The 15,748-nt window shown below is 37.9% G+C and overlaps 1 protein-coding gene and 1 pseudogene across 1 annotated transcript; one reads left to right on the top strand and one right to left on the bottom strand.

Annotated features, from left to right (window-relative positions):
* Positions 1 to 5,729: 5,729 nt before the first annotated feature.
* Positions 5,730 to 6,490, top strand: LOC120189506 (wall-associated receptor kinase-like 20). The gene has a single exon (XM_039192777.1). The coding sequence runs from the start codon at positions 5,751 to 5,753 to the stop codon at positions 6,381 to 6,383; it is 633 nt and encodes a 210-aa protein (XP_039048708.1). The 5' UTR covers positions 5,730 to 5,750; the 3' UTR covers positions 6,384 to 6,490.
* A 1,951-nt stretch (positions 6,491 to 8,441) lies between these two features.
* LOC120189453 lies at positions 8,442 to 14,010 on the bottom strand (annotated as a pseudogene).
* Between the last annotated feature and the right edge of the window lie 1,738 nt (positions 14,011 to 15,748).

Genomic DNA, 15,748 nt, shown 5'->3' with positions numbered 1-15,748 from the left:
ATTCTCTTTTTCCTTTTATAAGATCTACGGACGAATATTTAAAATAAGGTCAATAATTTTAATTTTCTTTTTTCATTTTATAAATGAGTATGTGATTTCTTTAATTTTTTTCTAACTCCTTTAATACGTTAAACTAAATTTAATATTTTTTTTAAAAATAATTTAATAGTGTTAGGTATGGCTCATAAATATACCAGTAAAGAGGACAGGAGATGGAGCGGAGTGAGCGAAGCGAACATCAACTGTCTTTATAAAGAAAGTCTCGTTGTGGGGTTACGAATTATGTGGGTTGGGGGTGCGGGGGCGCAGCCCCGCGGTACGGTACAGGGTTAATTTTGTAATTATGTACCAGTGTTTTCTATTATAAATAGAGATGTAACCTAGACCTAAAATATCATTGAATAAAAACTTCTAGCGCCGCCTAGGCACCGAGGACGTAAGCACATTGCCGAACCTCGTAAAATTCTCGTGTTCTTTTGTTTTCTTTACCCGTTTTCGTCAACAATTGGTATCAGATGTCAGGAGCAAAATTCGAAGTCGCGAAATTCGATGGTCAGGGTAACTTCGGATTATGGCAAACGAGGGTGAAGGATCTATTGGCGCAGCAAGGGATCTTGAAGGCTTTGCGATCTACAAAGCCGGCGTCGATGGATGAGGAAGATTGGGAAGAATTGCAGCAGCGAGCGGCAGGAACCATACGATTATGCTTGGCGGACGAGGTCATGTATCACGTCATGCATCTATCGTCTCCAGACGAAATTTGGAGGAAGTTGGAAAGTCAGTTTATGTCCAAATCCTTAACGACAAAACTGTATCTGAAGCATCGGCTGTATGGGCTGAAGATGCAGGACGATCACGATTTGGCGCAACACGTGAATGTATTCAATCAAATCGTTTCTGATCTGGCTCGGCTTGATGTGAAAATTGAGGATGAAGACAGAGCGATGATTCTGTTGTGTTCGTTGCCTCCCTCTTACGAACACATGGTGACTACTCTTACATATGGGAAAGAGACTATCAATGTTGAGGAGATTACTGCAGCCTTGTTGGCTCACAACCAGCGGAAGCAGAATGCAGGGGAAAGCTCTCAAGCCGATAGCTTATATGTCAAGGGTAATCGAGATCGTGGACGGAAGCCAGAGAAGGCAGGGTCCGGGAAGCGGAATTCCAGATCCAAATCCAGGGATAAGAAGACGATTCACTGTTACAAGTGCAAGGAGGCGGGACATATGAAGCGAGACTGTCCGAAGTTGAAAAAGCAGACTGATGAGAAGCGTGATGGCTCATCCAAGTCTGTGAACGTGGTCGAGGATGATAATTCTGATTGCAGTGAGGGTGATATGCTTTCTATTTCAACGACACAATTGACGGATGCTTGGATTCTTGATTCTGGATGTTCTTATCACATCACGCCAAATAGGGAATGGTTTTCGACATACAGGCCGGTTAATTCTGGTTCGGTTTATTTGGGTGATGATCGATGTTGCAATATTGTTGGTATTGGTGATGTCAGAATTAAGATGCACGATGGCTCCGTTCGGACGTTGAGTGGTGTTCGACATATCCCAGACTTGAAGAAGAATTTGATTTCCTTGGGCACTTTGCACAAGAATGGTTTTATCCCTAAGGCTGACGAGGATAGGGAAACCATTCGGATTGTTAAAGGAGCATTGACTGTGATGAAAGGCAAGATGACTGCAGGGAATATCTACAGATTGTTAGGGAGTACCGTTGCAGGTGGAGTTCACTCTGTTGAGTCCTGTGATGATACGACAAAATTGTGGCATATGCGCCTTGCTCATCTTAGTGAACGTGGTATGGCAGAATTACACAAGAGAAACTTGTTGCATGGTGTCAAAAGCTGTAAGCTCGACTTTTGCAAGTATTGTGTTCTTGGTAAACAGACTAAAGTCCGTTTCAAGACTGCGAAGCACACAACTCAAGGGATTCTTGATTATGTGCATTCTGATGTATGGGGGCCTTCCACGACATCGTCTTTGGGTGGATCTAGGTACTATGTTACTTTTATTGATGATTTTTCACGGAAAGTTTGGGTGTTTTTTGAAACAGAAATCTGAAGTTTTTGAGAAGTTCAAGCTGTGGAAAGCTGAGGTAGAAAACCAAACAGGACGAAAAATCAAGTGTTTGCGGTCTGACAATGGTACGGAGTACACAGATTCACAGTTCCTACAATTCTGTAAGGAGCATGGGATTCAGAGGCATTTTACAGTGCGCAAGACACCACAACAGAATGGTGTTGCGGAACGAATGAACAGGTCGTTGAATGAAAGAGCCAGATGTTTGCGGTTGAATGCGGGGCTTCCCAAACACTTCTGGGCTGAGGCTGTTAACATGGCGTGTTACCTTATCAACAGATCGCCAAGGGCATCGCTGGCTGGGAAAGTTGCAGAAGAGGTATGGACTGGTCATGATGTTAGTTTTGATAACTTACGGATTTTTGGTTGTCCTGCTTATGTGCATGTACCTGCTGATGAGAGATCCAAACTTGATGCAAAATCGAAGGAGTGCATTTTTCTGGGTTACAAGAAAGGTGTCAAAGGATTCAAGTTCTGGGATCCAGTTGCGAAGAAAGTTGTGATTAGTAGAGATGTCGTTTTTGATGAACAATCCATGTTGCAGCAGAAGCAAGACACGACAGTGGTGGATTTCGAGCAGTTTCCAGTTGAGAAACCAGAAACTTCTCAACCGACTTCTGGTGGTTCCACTACGGATGATTTGCAGGATTATAGTCTCGCCAGAGACAGGGTGAGACGGACGAATATAAAGCCTCCGAACAGATTGGGTTTTGAAGACTTGGTATCTTTTGCACTTATTGTTAGCAGTGATGATCCGGTTACTTTTCATGATGCCGTTACTAGTCAGGAAAACGACAAGTGGATGGCAGCCATGGTTGAGGAGATGGAGTCTTTGAATCACAATCGCACATGGGAGTTAGTTCTCCTTCCTAAGGGTAAGAAGCCGATTGGTTGCAAATGGGTGTATAAGAAGAAACCAGTAGTAACAGAAAAAGAGGGGGAGAAGTTCAAGGCTCGTTTGGTAGCGAAGGGTTTTTCACAGCAGAAAGGAGTTGATTATGATGAAATCTTTTCTCCTGTGGTCAGGCACACTTCAATCCGAGTAGTACTTGCATTGGTGGCTAGTTGGGATTTGCATTTAGAGCAGATGGATGTTAAAACTGCTTTTTTGCATGGTGATTTAGAGGAGCAGATCTACATGCGGCAACCTGAAGGTTTCACTCAACCTGGAAACGAGCATTTAGTTTGCAGATTGAAGAAATCTTTGTACGGGTTGAAACAGTCTCCGAGACAGTGGTATAAACGGTTTGACTCCTATATGATCAAGATTGGCTACAACCGATGTGAGTATGATTGTTGTGTCTATGTTAAGAGCCTTAATGATGGTTCTTTTATTTTTCTATTACTGTATGTTGATGATATGTTGATTGCTGCGAAGAACATGGATGATGTTATCGGTTTGAAAACTTTATTGAGTCAGGAATTTGATATGAAAGATTTAGGTGCTGCAAAGAAAATTCTTGGAATGGAAATTTACAGGGACAGAGACTCAAGGAAACTGCGGCTATCTCAACGGGGTTATGTTGAGAAAATGCTAGAAAGGTTTGCGATGAGCAGCGCAAAACCAGTTAGCACTCCATTGGCGAATCACTTTAAGCTCTCATCAGAACAGTGCCCCAAGACAGATAAGGAAGCTGAAGATATGGCAAAGGTTCCGTATTCTAATGCTGTTGGCTGCTTGATGTATGCGATGGTATGTACTCGTCCTGATTTAGCTCATGCTGTTAGTCAAGTTTGTAAGTACATGTCTAAACCTGGTAAGCAACATTGGGAAGCAGTCAAGTGGATCTTTCGGTACTTAAAGGGTACTGTGGGACATGGAATTGTTTTTGGGAGTCAGCGGGATAATCCTTTGGTTGTAGGATATGTGGATTCAGACTATGCAGGTGACTTGGATAATAGAAGATCTACGACAGGGTATGTCTTTACTCTTGGTGGAGGGCCTATTTGTTGGAAGTCTACTGTTCAATCTATTGTGGCTCTATCTACAACTGAAGCTGAGTACATGGCAGCGGCTGAAGCTGCAAAAGAAGCTTTATGGCTTACTGGTTTAGTGAAGGAGTTGGGTGTTCAACAAGGTGGAGTTCAGTTGCTTTGTGATAATCAAAGTGCTATTCACTTGGCTAAGAATCAGGTGTATCGTGCTAGAACTAAACATATTGATGTAAGGTTCCACAAGATCAGAGAGTTGGTTGCATCTGGAGAGGTTTTGTTTCAGAAGGTACATACTGATGAAAATGCCGCTGATATGTTCACTAAGCCAGTTACGACAAACAAGTTCAAGCATTGCTTGGACTTGTTGAATGTTTCGAGTTGTTAAAGAATCAAGGTAACCCAACCCACATTGAATTTTCCAAGAGGCAGGATATTCGCCAAGGTGGAGATTTGTTAGGTATGACTCATAAATATACCAGTAAAGAGGACAGGAGATGGAGCGGAGTGAGCGAAGCGAACATCAACTGTCCTTACAAAGAAAGTCTCGTTGTGGGGTTACGAATTATGTGGGTTGGGGGTGCGGGGGCGCAGCCCCGCGGTACGGTACATGGTTAATTTTGTAATTATGTACCAGGGTTTTCTATTATAAATAGAGATGTAACCTAGACCTAAAATATCATTGAATAAAAACTTCTAGCGCCGCCTAGGCACCGAGGACGTAAACACATTGCCGAACCTCGTAAAATTCTCGTGTTCTTTTGTTTTCTTTACCCGTTTTCGTCAACAAATAGTTTTTCTAAAATTTAGAACATGATATTATAAGGATTCGTGGTTAGATTTAGAGATATAATATGCTACTATTGATGTGACTGTAAGTAGCTAAAAGGTAATGTGACCAACATGCATATATATTAGTATAATAGTCTTCCAAACATAGTACATATATGCACGCGTTTCGAGCTCCAATTGGCTGATAATGCACTAAAAATGAGATGCACTATTTGATCTTTTGTTTTTATGTTCACCTTTGGGTAGGGGTGTAAACGAGCCGAGTCGAGATCGAGTATTGTTGAGCTCGACTCAAAAACTCGCGAACTTAAAATTTTCAAGCTCGACTCGAACTCGAAATCCTAAACTGAAGCTCGTGAGCAGCTCGAAAAGGCTCGAAATGAAAAAAAAATCTTAAACTTAACTCGATTGAAACCTCAAACTCGAACATGAACCTTAAATACAAGAAATCTTACTATATTTTTTTTAAAAAAAATCAATACATAAATATTAATATTATTAATAATTTATTTCTAAAAAAATAAAATCTTAAAATATTATATTTTCGAGCTGCTCACGAGCTTTTCGAGTCGAATATCGAGTAGCTCGTTTCGGCTCGTTAAGAACTCGAGTCGAGCTCGAGCTCGAGTCGAGTCCATTCGATCCGAGTATTTATCGAGCATTGATCAAATCAATCTCGAGTAGCTCGTGATTTGTCTCGTCTCATTTACAGCCCTACCTTTTGGGTGTCATCAAGTACCCCTTATATTTTAGGTCAAGTGATTATTAATAGAAAATATAAAAGAATATTTAATAGTTTAAAATTTTAAGAAGAGATTGTCCTCGTCCACCCGCTGTGTCCATCCCTGGTTGCCTATATAAAGGACCATCATGTGTGCAGGCTCTTTCATTGCTCAAAAGAAAATTTGGTTATTTGTCATTGTAGTTTCTATGTTGTTAAAAACCCAAACAATGGTGCATGCGATAGTTTTCTTGTTCATTTTAGTAACCCAAGTGTCAGCTTATCGCCTATGTCCCAAATGTGGCAAGACAAAAGTCCCGTATCCACTCAGCACCGCTGAGAACTGTGGTGATCCGAGGTACCGAATCTACTGCAACGACGGCGTCCTCGAGTTCATGTCGGCTGAAGGTTCGTCCTACAAGATCCTCAGCGTCAGCCCCAAGGCTAATAAGCTCGTTATAAAGCCGCCTTCGATCAACCTAGACACTTGTTACTCGTCCGATCTCAACCAAGGCGGCTTGTCGCTCGACGAGAGCTTGCCTTTCAACATATCGACACGTAACACGGTCATGTTGTTTAATTGCTCTGATAATATTCTCTTGTCGCCGTTGAATTGTTCGTCGAGTAGTTTTTGTAGGGAGTTCGAGAAGTCCAGGGAAGGGCGCGGATGCAGGGGGACGCTTTGCTGCCATTTTTTGAAGGATTCGTCGATGACTTCGCATCGGATAAGGGTTCGGGTCGGCGGGTGCACGGCGTACACTTGTGTGGTCGATAAACAGGCTGATGATAGCATCGAGTCATGGAACTTTGGCATTGAGCTGCAATGGCTGCCTCCTAACTGAATAATCTCTTTATCTTCATCTTTTTTTTTCTTTATGGCGTACACTTGATTTTCCTTGTGTTATCGAATAATGATCCGTTTGTTTTTAGAAAATATTTTCTATTTTTATTTTTAGAAAATATTTTTCAGTTTTCAGTTTTTTGAAAATTAGAAAATATGTTTAGTTAATGTAAATGAAAACTTAAATTTAAAAATAAAAATTGCAAAAATATATTTGGTATTAAAATATAATTAAATTACATAAATCTTCATTACATAAATTTAACATGTGAGTTGTGCAAAAACAATAAAATCGATAAGAAATTTCATAACACAAAAAATCTATTTAATTGTTGACTAACTGAATCAAACCGTCAAGACGATTATATGATAATTCACAAAGTTTACATGATAATATACAATATTGATGTGATTATTCATTATGTTGTTGTAGTAGCACACAATGTATAATGATGTGGTAAACAAGTTTAATTGATTTTTTACTAAGTTTGAGGGTCTAATTAATATTTTAGAAAGTTTGAGGACTTATTTAATTTTTCAAAAAAAATTAAGATATTTAATAAATAAAATATAAAAATGCTAAAAATTAAATTATTAAAAAAAATTAGTTTAAGAACCACACTGTGTGTAAAAAAATTTAGGGACCATATTGATTTTTTCAAAAGTTTGAGGTTTTAGATACCATTAATTCAAAAAATTATTATTAGAAGGATTTGAATATGCGTAAATTAAGTTAAAAATCTAGATTTCATATTTTTCTATTTTTCAAGTTTCCAAAATAATTTTAATGAAAATACTGAAATCATCTTTTTTATGTTTTCATATTTTCACTTATTTTTATTTTTATTTTCTAGAAATCATTTTCTATTTTTTTCACCAAACATGTTTTCTTTAATGTTTTCTACTTTCTAAGAAAATGAGAATGAAAACATCTTATAATTTCTTGAACCAAACGGACCCTAAATTTCCTATTCTTCTACTGGAAATTAAAAAAAGAAAATTAATGTCAAATTCTGAATTTTATACTTCTTAAATTTATGAAATAATTAATTTTTGATAAATTTATGAACTTAAACAATTTATTTTTTACTATTTTCTTACGAATAAAATTATTGAAGTATTAATTTCCAAATCAACATTTTGACAGTAAAGATTAATAAAATTATCCAATTAAATTAATTTCTCAAATTTTGATAACAAAATTCTAATGAATTAAAGTAAGAAAATTAACTTCTTTAACTTTTGCAGAGTAGAAGACGAAATTTATAACTAAAATTATAATTTTGGGTAAATCATCCCATAGCCATATAACTATTGGGCATGTCCTATTTTGATCATCAAACTAAAAGTCACAAATTTAGTCACCTGCATTATAATTTGGTTTCAATTTAGTCATTGTCCATTAAACTAATTTGTATAACTACACTTAGTCCTCAACAGTCACATATCCTATCAATTTGATTTATAGTTTTAAGTCACTCAAAAATATTAGCCATCGTACCTACAAGTTTAAACCTCCATGATTACAAAGTCTACCAATTTGGTCATGATCCTAAAAATTCAAAAAGTGAAAGAACAAATTGAATTTTTATAATTATAATTTTTTTTTAAATTTGATGATTAGAACCATATTGATAAACTTTATAAATAAGGAAGGTTGAACTTGTAAATGAGGGGAGCTGAGTTGAAAAGTTTTGTAAAATGAGGGGTAAACTTGTTTAATTATTTAAAATTTGGATCAAATTAATAGGATTTACAAGTGTTGGTGACTAAATACATAGTTATACCAAATAAAAAGTTGACACATCAGGCACTCAGTTTAAAGTTTAATAAATAGCAACTAAATCACAAGAAAATTTAGTCTGGTAACCAAAATAGAACAAACCCGATAATTTGGTGAGTGATGGATAATTTACCCTATAATTCCTCCTTGTCTTAAAATTTCTTCAAGTGATCAACAAATTTCACCATCAATGCTACAAGATTACTAAGAACAGCTCAGTTGCACCAATCAAGTTCTAATGGTTGGCTAAAGCACAATCAAGTTTAATGCAGGAAGGAACCAGAAATACATATACATTTTGCAATCTTCACTTTTAATTACAAATTCAAGCGGTTAGCAATTCAAACTATGATCAACAAATATCTATCAGACACCATCTTCGTCCCGAGTTGGTCGGTGAAACAGCCGAGCACAAATGTAAACTCATAAAAATAACAATGGCAAAACAACCCTACCTCTTGATCTCTAACTCAGATCATCTACTGCAATCACCAGGTAATGGGAAACAAAGCATGTTCACACTGCCAGGGGAAAAGAATACATCATACTTACGTTGTAACCGGAAAAGATGTTTATGCAATCACCGTGGGTTTGCTTGCCCTTTTTCCTTCCATGGCGTCTTTCTTTTTCCGACAGTTTGTGCAGAGAAAAGGTCCTTCCCAGGGCTTTGAAGCAGGTGAGAAAAATGGCCCGGAGTTCACAGTTAAACCCTCTGCCGGAGGTTGATCAACTTGACAGACCGCACATTTGAATATTCCCGAGTTTGTACTTGTGGGAAAATCCTTACCTAACCTGCAAATTTTTGTTATGAAATCAATGGGGTTAGAGATTGATCTACTTTGTTTTGTTGGTCAAATATAAAACCTGGTAATCCTTGCTCCAGGCATTCAGGTGCAAATTTGACGTTATGTAAGAACTTGGCTGATCGATTGCGAGTAACGTGTCAAACATAAAATCTACTTACGGGAATACACATGAACAGCATTGCATTAGTAACTTCTGCAAGTTTTTGGAAGATAACAAACACTCCTTCCCCGCATGCATATTATAAAGAAAAAGGTGAAATTAAAATTAGGACAAAGTTTCAAAGCTTTAATAAGAGGCTGGCGGGATGGAAAGGCTCCTCTCTGTCACTGGCAGGCAGGCTAGTTCTAATTAAATCAGTGCTATGCTCACTCCCTATTTACTTTTTGTCAATGTTCAAGGTTCCAGCATCAGTTTACAAGACTCTAAATTCTATCATGTCAAATTTTTTGTGGGGAGGTGGTGATGGGAGAAAGAGGATACATTGGGTAAGCTGGTCCGATGTTTGTAAACCTAAAATTGAAGGAGGATTGGGGGTTCCTAATTTAAAGGTGGTGAATAGGGCACTCATGGAAAAATGGGCTTGGAGGTTTGCTATTGAGAGGGAGGCGGTTTGGAGGGAATTGCTCTGCATCAAATATAAATTGGATCCTTCCTTGATGCAGTTTGACAGTAAAGTCTCTCCTAAACTATCCTGGATGTGGAGAGATATGGTGAGAAACCATTATAATGCTGATTCGTTGGGCTGTAGTATCAGAGGTAAATATAGCTTTAAAATTGGCAATGGGAGGAGCATTCGGTTTTGGCAAGACAATTGGACTATGGATCATCCGTTGATGGTATTGTTCCCTAGAATATTTTCTATTGCAGTAAATAAAGAAGGAAGATTAACTCAGTTTGGGGAGTTCAGTTCAAGGGGTTGGATTTGGAACGTTCAGTTGAGGAGAGAGTTGAATGACTGGGAATTTGAGCAATGGGCAAATTTGATGGTTGTGATCTCTGATTTCTCTATTTCTGCTGATGCCACTGATGGATTGTTTTGGAAGGGGAATGGGGAAGGGGTTTATACAGTGAAATCATGTGTCAACCTATCTTATTCGGGTTCTCCCGATTCAGAGGAAGCTAAATTTTGGAAGTCTAATGTTTGGAGGGGTCTGTTGCCTCCAAGAGTTGAGACTTTTCTTTGGCAAGTTATATTAAAGAAGTTGGCGGTCAAGACAGCTCTGGTTAAGAGAGGTGTTCAGGGCATAAATGATACTTTGTGTTCTTTCTGTAATCTTGAAGAGGAGTCTTCATCGCATTTATTTTTTTCATGTTCGTTTGTTTGGCCAATTTGGATGAAATTCTTGGGATATTGGAATTTTCAATCGGTTTTTCATACAGAGGCTAAAAGATTCCTATTGGCTTGGAATGACTTGAAGTCCAACTCTCTTATCTGGCCATTCATTCCTGGAGCTGTTCTATGGACAATTTGGAAGACCAGGAATTTTATTGTGTTTGAAGGAGGGAAGCTTGATCGAGCAGAGATTTTCTTTCTTGCAAGGTGCAGGCTTGCTTCATGGTTTCTAGCTAAGGAAACTCATGTTAGTATTTCCAAGGATGATATTATTGCTGACCCGTCCATAGTGGATTCCTACTCATCCCATTCTTATCGGTTTCAACCGTGTTTCCTTGGTCCCCACCTCCAAAAGGTTTTGTTAAACTTAATGTGGATGCGGCTACCTCGAGTGATTGGAAGAGGAGTGGCTTAGGTGGTATTTTGAAAGACATGTCTAGTTCGATTCTTGGTTCCTTCAAAGAGCCGGCTGGTCCGGGGCCCCCAACTTTAATGGAATTGAAGGCTATCCTAAAGGGTTTAGATTTTTTTGAATCTATTCGTCATAGGGTTAAAGATAGACTGATTATTGAGAGTGATAGTCAGGTGGCAGTTGACTGGATTAAGGATGTGGTCTCTTGTCCTGTTGTTTATGTTCAAATAGTTAAAGACATTATTCAAAAGCTTAGTGTTTTTGAAGGTTTTATTAGGTGGGTTAGTAGGACAGCCAATATAGAGGCGGATGTCCTAGCTAAGGCGGGTATTGGGTGATTTATGCTCTGTTAAGGACTGTTTCTTTTTGGTTTTATCTCTCTTGAGGGAGATGGGTTGTATACTTTGTTTTATTTGAATTTATTGAATCCTAGGGCACTCCTTTCCTCCTTGTGTGGGTCAAGGAACTATTTTTAAGTTCCGTTAACCACCAAGGGGGTTTTTTGGAGGCCTTTTATTCCTATCAAAAAAAAAATTAGGACAAAGTAAAGTTCCAACGTACAAACCTTTCAGCAAGCATTGCAGAACCCTCCTCAAATAGCTCTTTAACAACTCCAACGGCCAAGAGTTTACTTTTAGTTTTGTTTGTAGAATTTAGAGATCTCTTCCCGAAAAGAAAAGAACTGAGCACATTCTGCTTTTTCATAGGTGTTGAAGGTAGGACAGGCATGTCAGAAGGAATAATATCGACAACCAGGCACGTTGTATCATCCTTCAGGCCCCTTGACCTCAAAGCTTCCTAAAAGTAGTATTAAAAGCAAGAATTAATGTGAAGGTTAATTGAATGAAAATCACAATGAGAAAGTTGTTCTGGTTCTGGATATCACCTTAACAACCAGCTTTGCTGCAAGCTCTGCTGGTAATCCCCGACAAGACTTGGCAGCCATGTCTGAAGACAAAGCATCCCAAATACCATCTGAAGCAATAATAAGTCGTCCTCCAGCATTTGACAACTAGGATAAAACAGAAAAGAAGTTTCAGATTCAGGGTTCCAATGCTCAGAAGAAAATTAATAAATCATCAGCAATAACATAAGAAGATGTAACCTTCACTTGCTTAACATGTGGTATTGGGACAATAAACTCCCCAACATGATAACATCTGTGTCACCAATTGACCTAGAGAGGCATAATCCACCAGGCCAGCAACGGAGCGGACCAACCTACAGAGATTCAATCCATAAAGATAACAACTATTAATAAATTTCACAAACCCCATTCCGCCACCTCTAATTCCACCAACTCAAACGAGAAAAGGACAAAAGGATGAAAATTTCTCGTGCAGTAAGGGTGAAATACCTCATTGCCCCCGAAAACATTAAGTCTCCCAACTTCACCCCCACTGGCAGTGACACGCTCCCTTTCTTCCACATTCTCTTCTAGCCTGTGATCTACAGTCAGGAGAGAAACTATACCCCCTTGGGTGTTCAATATACATCTAGAATCACCAACAGATGCAACAGTGACAGTCCATCCATCAATCAACACAAACGTAGCTGTTGTCCCAGAAGTTTCTCCTGTCATCAATATAAATGACTATAAAGATAAGCATGCAACATAATTTGACAGAGAGAAAAACGTGCGATGAAATAGAAATGAATACATGCCTTTCTGCTGAAACTCGATGTCTGTTTTCACAAAACATGCAACCAGAGCCCAAGGAAGAGCTTGAAGCCACTCCTCCCTACTGGCACTTTGTGGAATCGCACTCAAGACATTACCCAATAAGTTCTCCTTGGCAAAAATGGCAGCTGATATACCATTATGCCCATCAAAAATCTGTGAATAAAACCAATATTAGGAATCACCACAAGCATCAAAGTAATGTCACATTTATCATGCTCAAGATAATCAGTAAGAGAAAAGACGAATCATAAGATTTTGGTACTAATTTGTATGCATACAAATCAAACAAGAACATGCATTCTCGTAGTCAGCAAATCTCTCAATCTCCTTTTTCCCACATTATATGATTCAAATTATCTTTCTTTTTCATTCTTCATTACTTCATAACCAAACAAGAGGAATCTATGGTGTGCTATTTAAGCTGATAAGCCAACATCCTTCATGTTTGAGAGAGAAAGAGGGAAAGGGATGGGTAGAAGGAGGAAGAAAGTACCGCAAATACTGAAAAAGATGTTGCTGTACTCCCGGAAACCCTCTCACAATCAGGTTTAATCAGAAAGTAATCTTCTCCTTTTTTGGACAAAGCAGCCTGTCCAAACTTCACAAAAGGCTTCTCAACTTTCTCATTCCTCAGTTCACGACCGATTAAGGTCGTAAGTGGAACAAGAGGTGGCCTCATCCTCGATACTTCAGCCTGGCTAATGTTAGTTAAGGTGTCAACATTCCAAGAACTCCACTGCCGAAATTTAAGCAATCCAAATGAAAAAACTTAGCATCACCGGATTCGAAGGTCACGAAATCCTGCACGACACATACAGAATTTCTTTAGAAAAAACTGTGTAGTTCACGATTATACCGCACAATCAGCTAATAGAAGCAAAATAAGAATCAAACTGTTCTAGAGCTTCACAATTTATTTCAATATCATGTATTATATAAGATGACATATCGAAGCCAACAGGATCAAACGTCAAAAATGCATACATATTTTAGACTCAAGCTTGAATAAAAACTAAAGCTTCCATTAAAAAAACAGCAATCTAACAAAACCAATTAACCAAAAGTCCCCTTACACATCTCACCACATCAATTCAATACCACTGAGAAAAAATCCCAGGAAACCGATCTGAAAATCTGCACATATGACCTCACTTTTACACAACATAAATCAATCCCCAGAAGCAATGAGACTGAAAAAGAAACAGTGAATCAATCAAATACAGTGCACAAATTTAACAATACATGCTAAATTCTTTATCAATTGAAAACTTAACCTCAAAAGGTATCATTTTTAACCCATTAATCCGCCAAACAAAAACAATCCATTTTTTAACCGTTCTCTTACAAGCTCAAAGTTAAGTTCAAGTCCCAAAATTGAAGAAATCAAGCCGAAAAACACACTCGAAACCCCAAACAAGTGAAAATTGGAAAATCCCCAAAAAAGGACACTCATAATTGAAGACGAAGAGAGAAAGAAACCTCAGATCGAGCAGGTCTAGCCATACATTGGGTACCTCTTCATTTATCTGCTTGTACAAGAAAACATTCTCCATTTTGTGCTTTTTCTGGGTTCCAAAAATCAAAGCCCGAAAAGGGGGGGGGGGAGAAAGGGAAATGGAGCACATAGTGATTTGCTTGGTAGAGAAATCTGGAGCGAGAGAAACGCGGGTTTCGTTTAGGTGCTGATTTTTGGGGGGGAAATCTTCACACTTGCGTATTTTCCCACCTAACTAATAGGGATAAATCAACCTTTAGTCCCTGTATTTTGTTACTTTTCAAATTGATCCTTAGTTTATTTTGTTGGCATCAGCAGAAAACTTGAATTTTTCACTATTTTAATAACATGGAATTCTAATATTATCTTAGAGCTTCACCTTATCTAAAAAAAATTAAAGGGAAAACTATATATAGTACTTAAACTATTACTTTTGTTCCATTTTGATACTTAAATTTTAACTTTTTCACAAGTATAACTAATGTTTAGTTTATGTTTCATTTTGATACCCGTTAAAAACTTAACGGTAATGTTGATTTGTCATCATTGAAAAAATTTTAAAAAAATATCATGTTAGCAGTTTTGTTAATTTTTTAACGGCAAATATAAAATTTGGGTACCAAAACAGAAAAAGGTAATAGTTTAGATACTAAATGTATAGTTTACCCAAAATGAAAATAAGAAAATCCAGTACAAATATAGACAAAATAGTTGAAGGACTAAATTTAAAACTTTATCAAGTTTAGGGACTAAAGTTTAACTTACTCCTACAATATATATTGAAAAGGAAAAATTATAAAATAGAAACACCCTTGAAATGACAAAACAACAGTCAAATATTAATGATGTTTCACCCTTTTTATCTTACAAGAATTAAATTGATTACATAAATACATTTTAAAATTCAATTAATTAAAGTTTTATAGAGCAAAAATTTGTTATATTATGCAGTGACTGCCTTGTATTTTAACATTTTACACATGAGTCACAAAATAAATTTATCACAACAACAACAATAAAACCCTATTCCCATATACAATTGGGTAAGGGGAGGTAGGGTAGTAGGCTGCCCCCAACGCCAGGTTGAGAACAGCTTCCGTGGAAGACCTCCGGCAGTCAGAAAATTTAAAAATAAAGATAAAATGCAATGTGTCTATAAATAAATAAATACATAGTGGAACAGTCTTCGTATGCAGTCTTCATATGCGCGTCTGTAATGATAAGTAATCCATGTAAATAAATCCCTGCGTAAAAATCTCTGCATATAGACAGAGACGTAAGACCCAGCTAAATTTAAAAAGTGGATACATAAAGAGAAGGATACACAGAAGTCAACGATAGCAAGCAACGAGAAGGAATAAAGTCAAATGGGTTAAAACCTAAACTAAGGCAACACTACTCCGTTGCCCTAGTTTTAAGCCTTCATAAATTCCAATGATAGAAACGTATAAAAAGTAGAAGTCATGGAAATTACTACAAATGCATTAAAAAGAAGACAGAGATGTTACACCCTATGTCTGTGACCCGCACTACTCGGCTACCCTGGTCTTAAGTCTCCATACTTTCCTATCAGAGGTCATGTCCTCGGTAAGGACTAAATCCTTCAAATCAGATCTCAAGCAGTATTCCCACTTCCGCCTTGGTCGTCCTCTCCTTCTAGCACCGTCGACTGTAATCGACTCTACCCTCATGATCGCATCCGACGGTTGTCGCCTAAGGACATGCCCAAACCACCGTAGTGTTCCCTCCCTCAATTTTTCGGATACAAACACCGCCCCCAAGGATATCCTAATAGCAGAGTTTGGTGTCATGTCCCACAGAGTCCTACCACATGCCCATCGAAGCATTCTCA

Source organism: Hibiscus syriacus, unplaced genomic scaffold, assembly GCF_006381635.1.
Source record: "Hibiscus syriacus cultivar Baekdansim isolate YM2019G1 unplaced genomic scaffold, ASM638163v2 tig00116958_pilon, whole genome shotgun sequence".
Lineage (NCBI taxonomy): Eukaryota > Viridiplantae > Streptophyta > Magnoliopsida > Malvales > Malvaceae > Hibiscus > Hibiscus syriacus.
This window is presented reverse-complemented; position numbering and strand designations above follow the sequence as displayed.

Coding starts and splice junctions, on each gene's coding strand:
- LOC120189506 (XM_039192777.1), top strand. CDS start 5,751: ATGTTGTTAAAAACCCAAACAATGGTGCATGCGATAGTTTTCTTGTTC.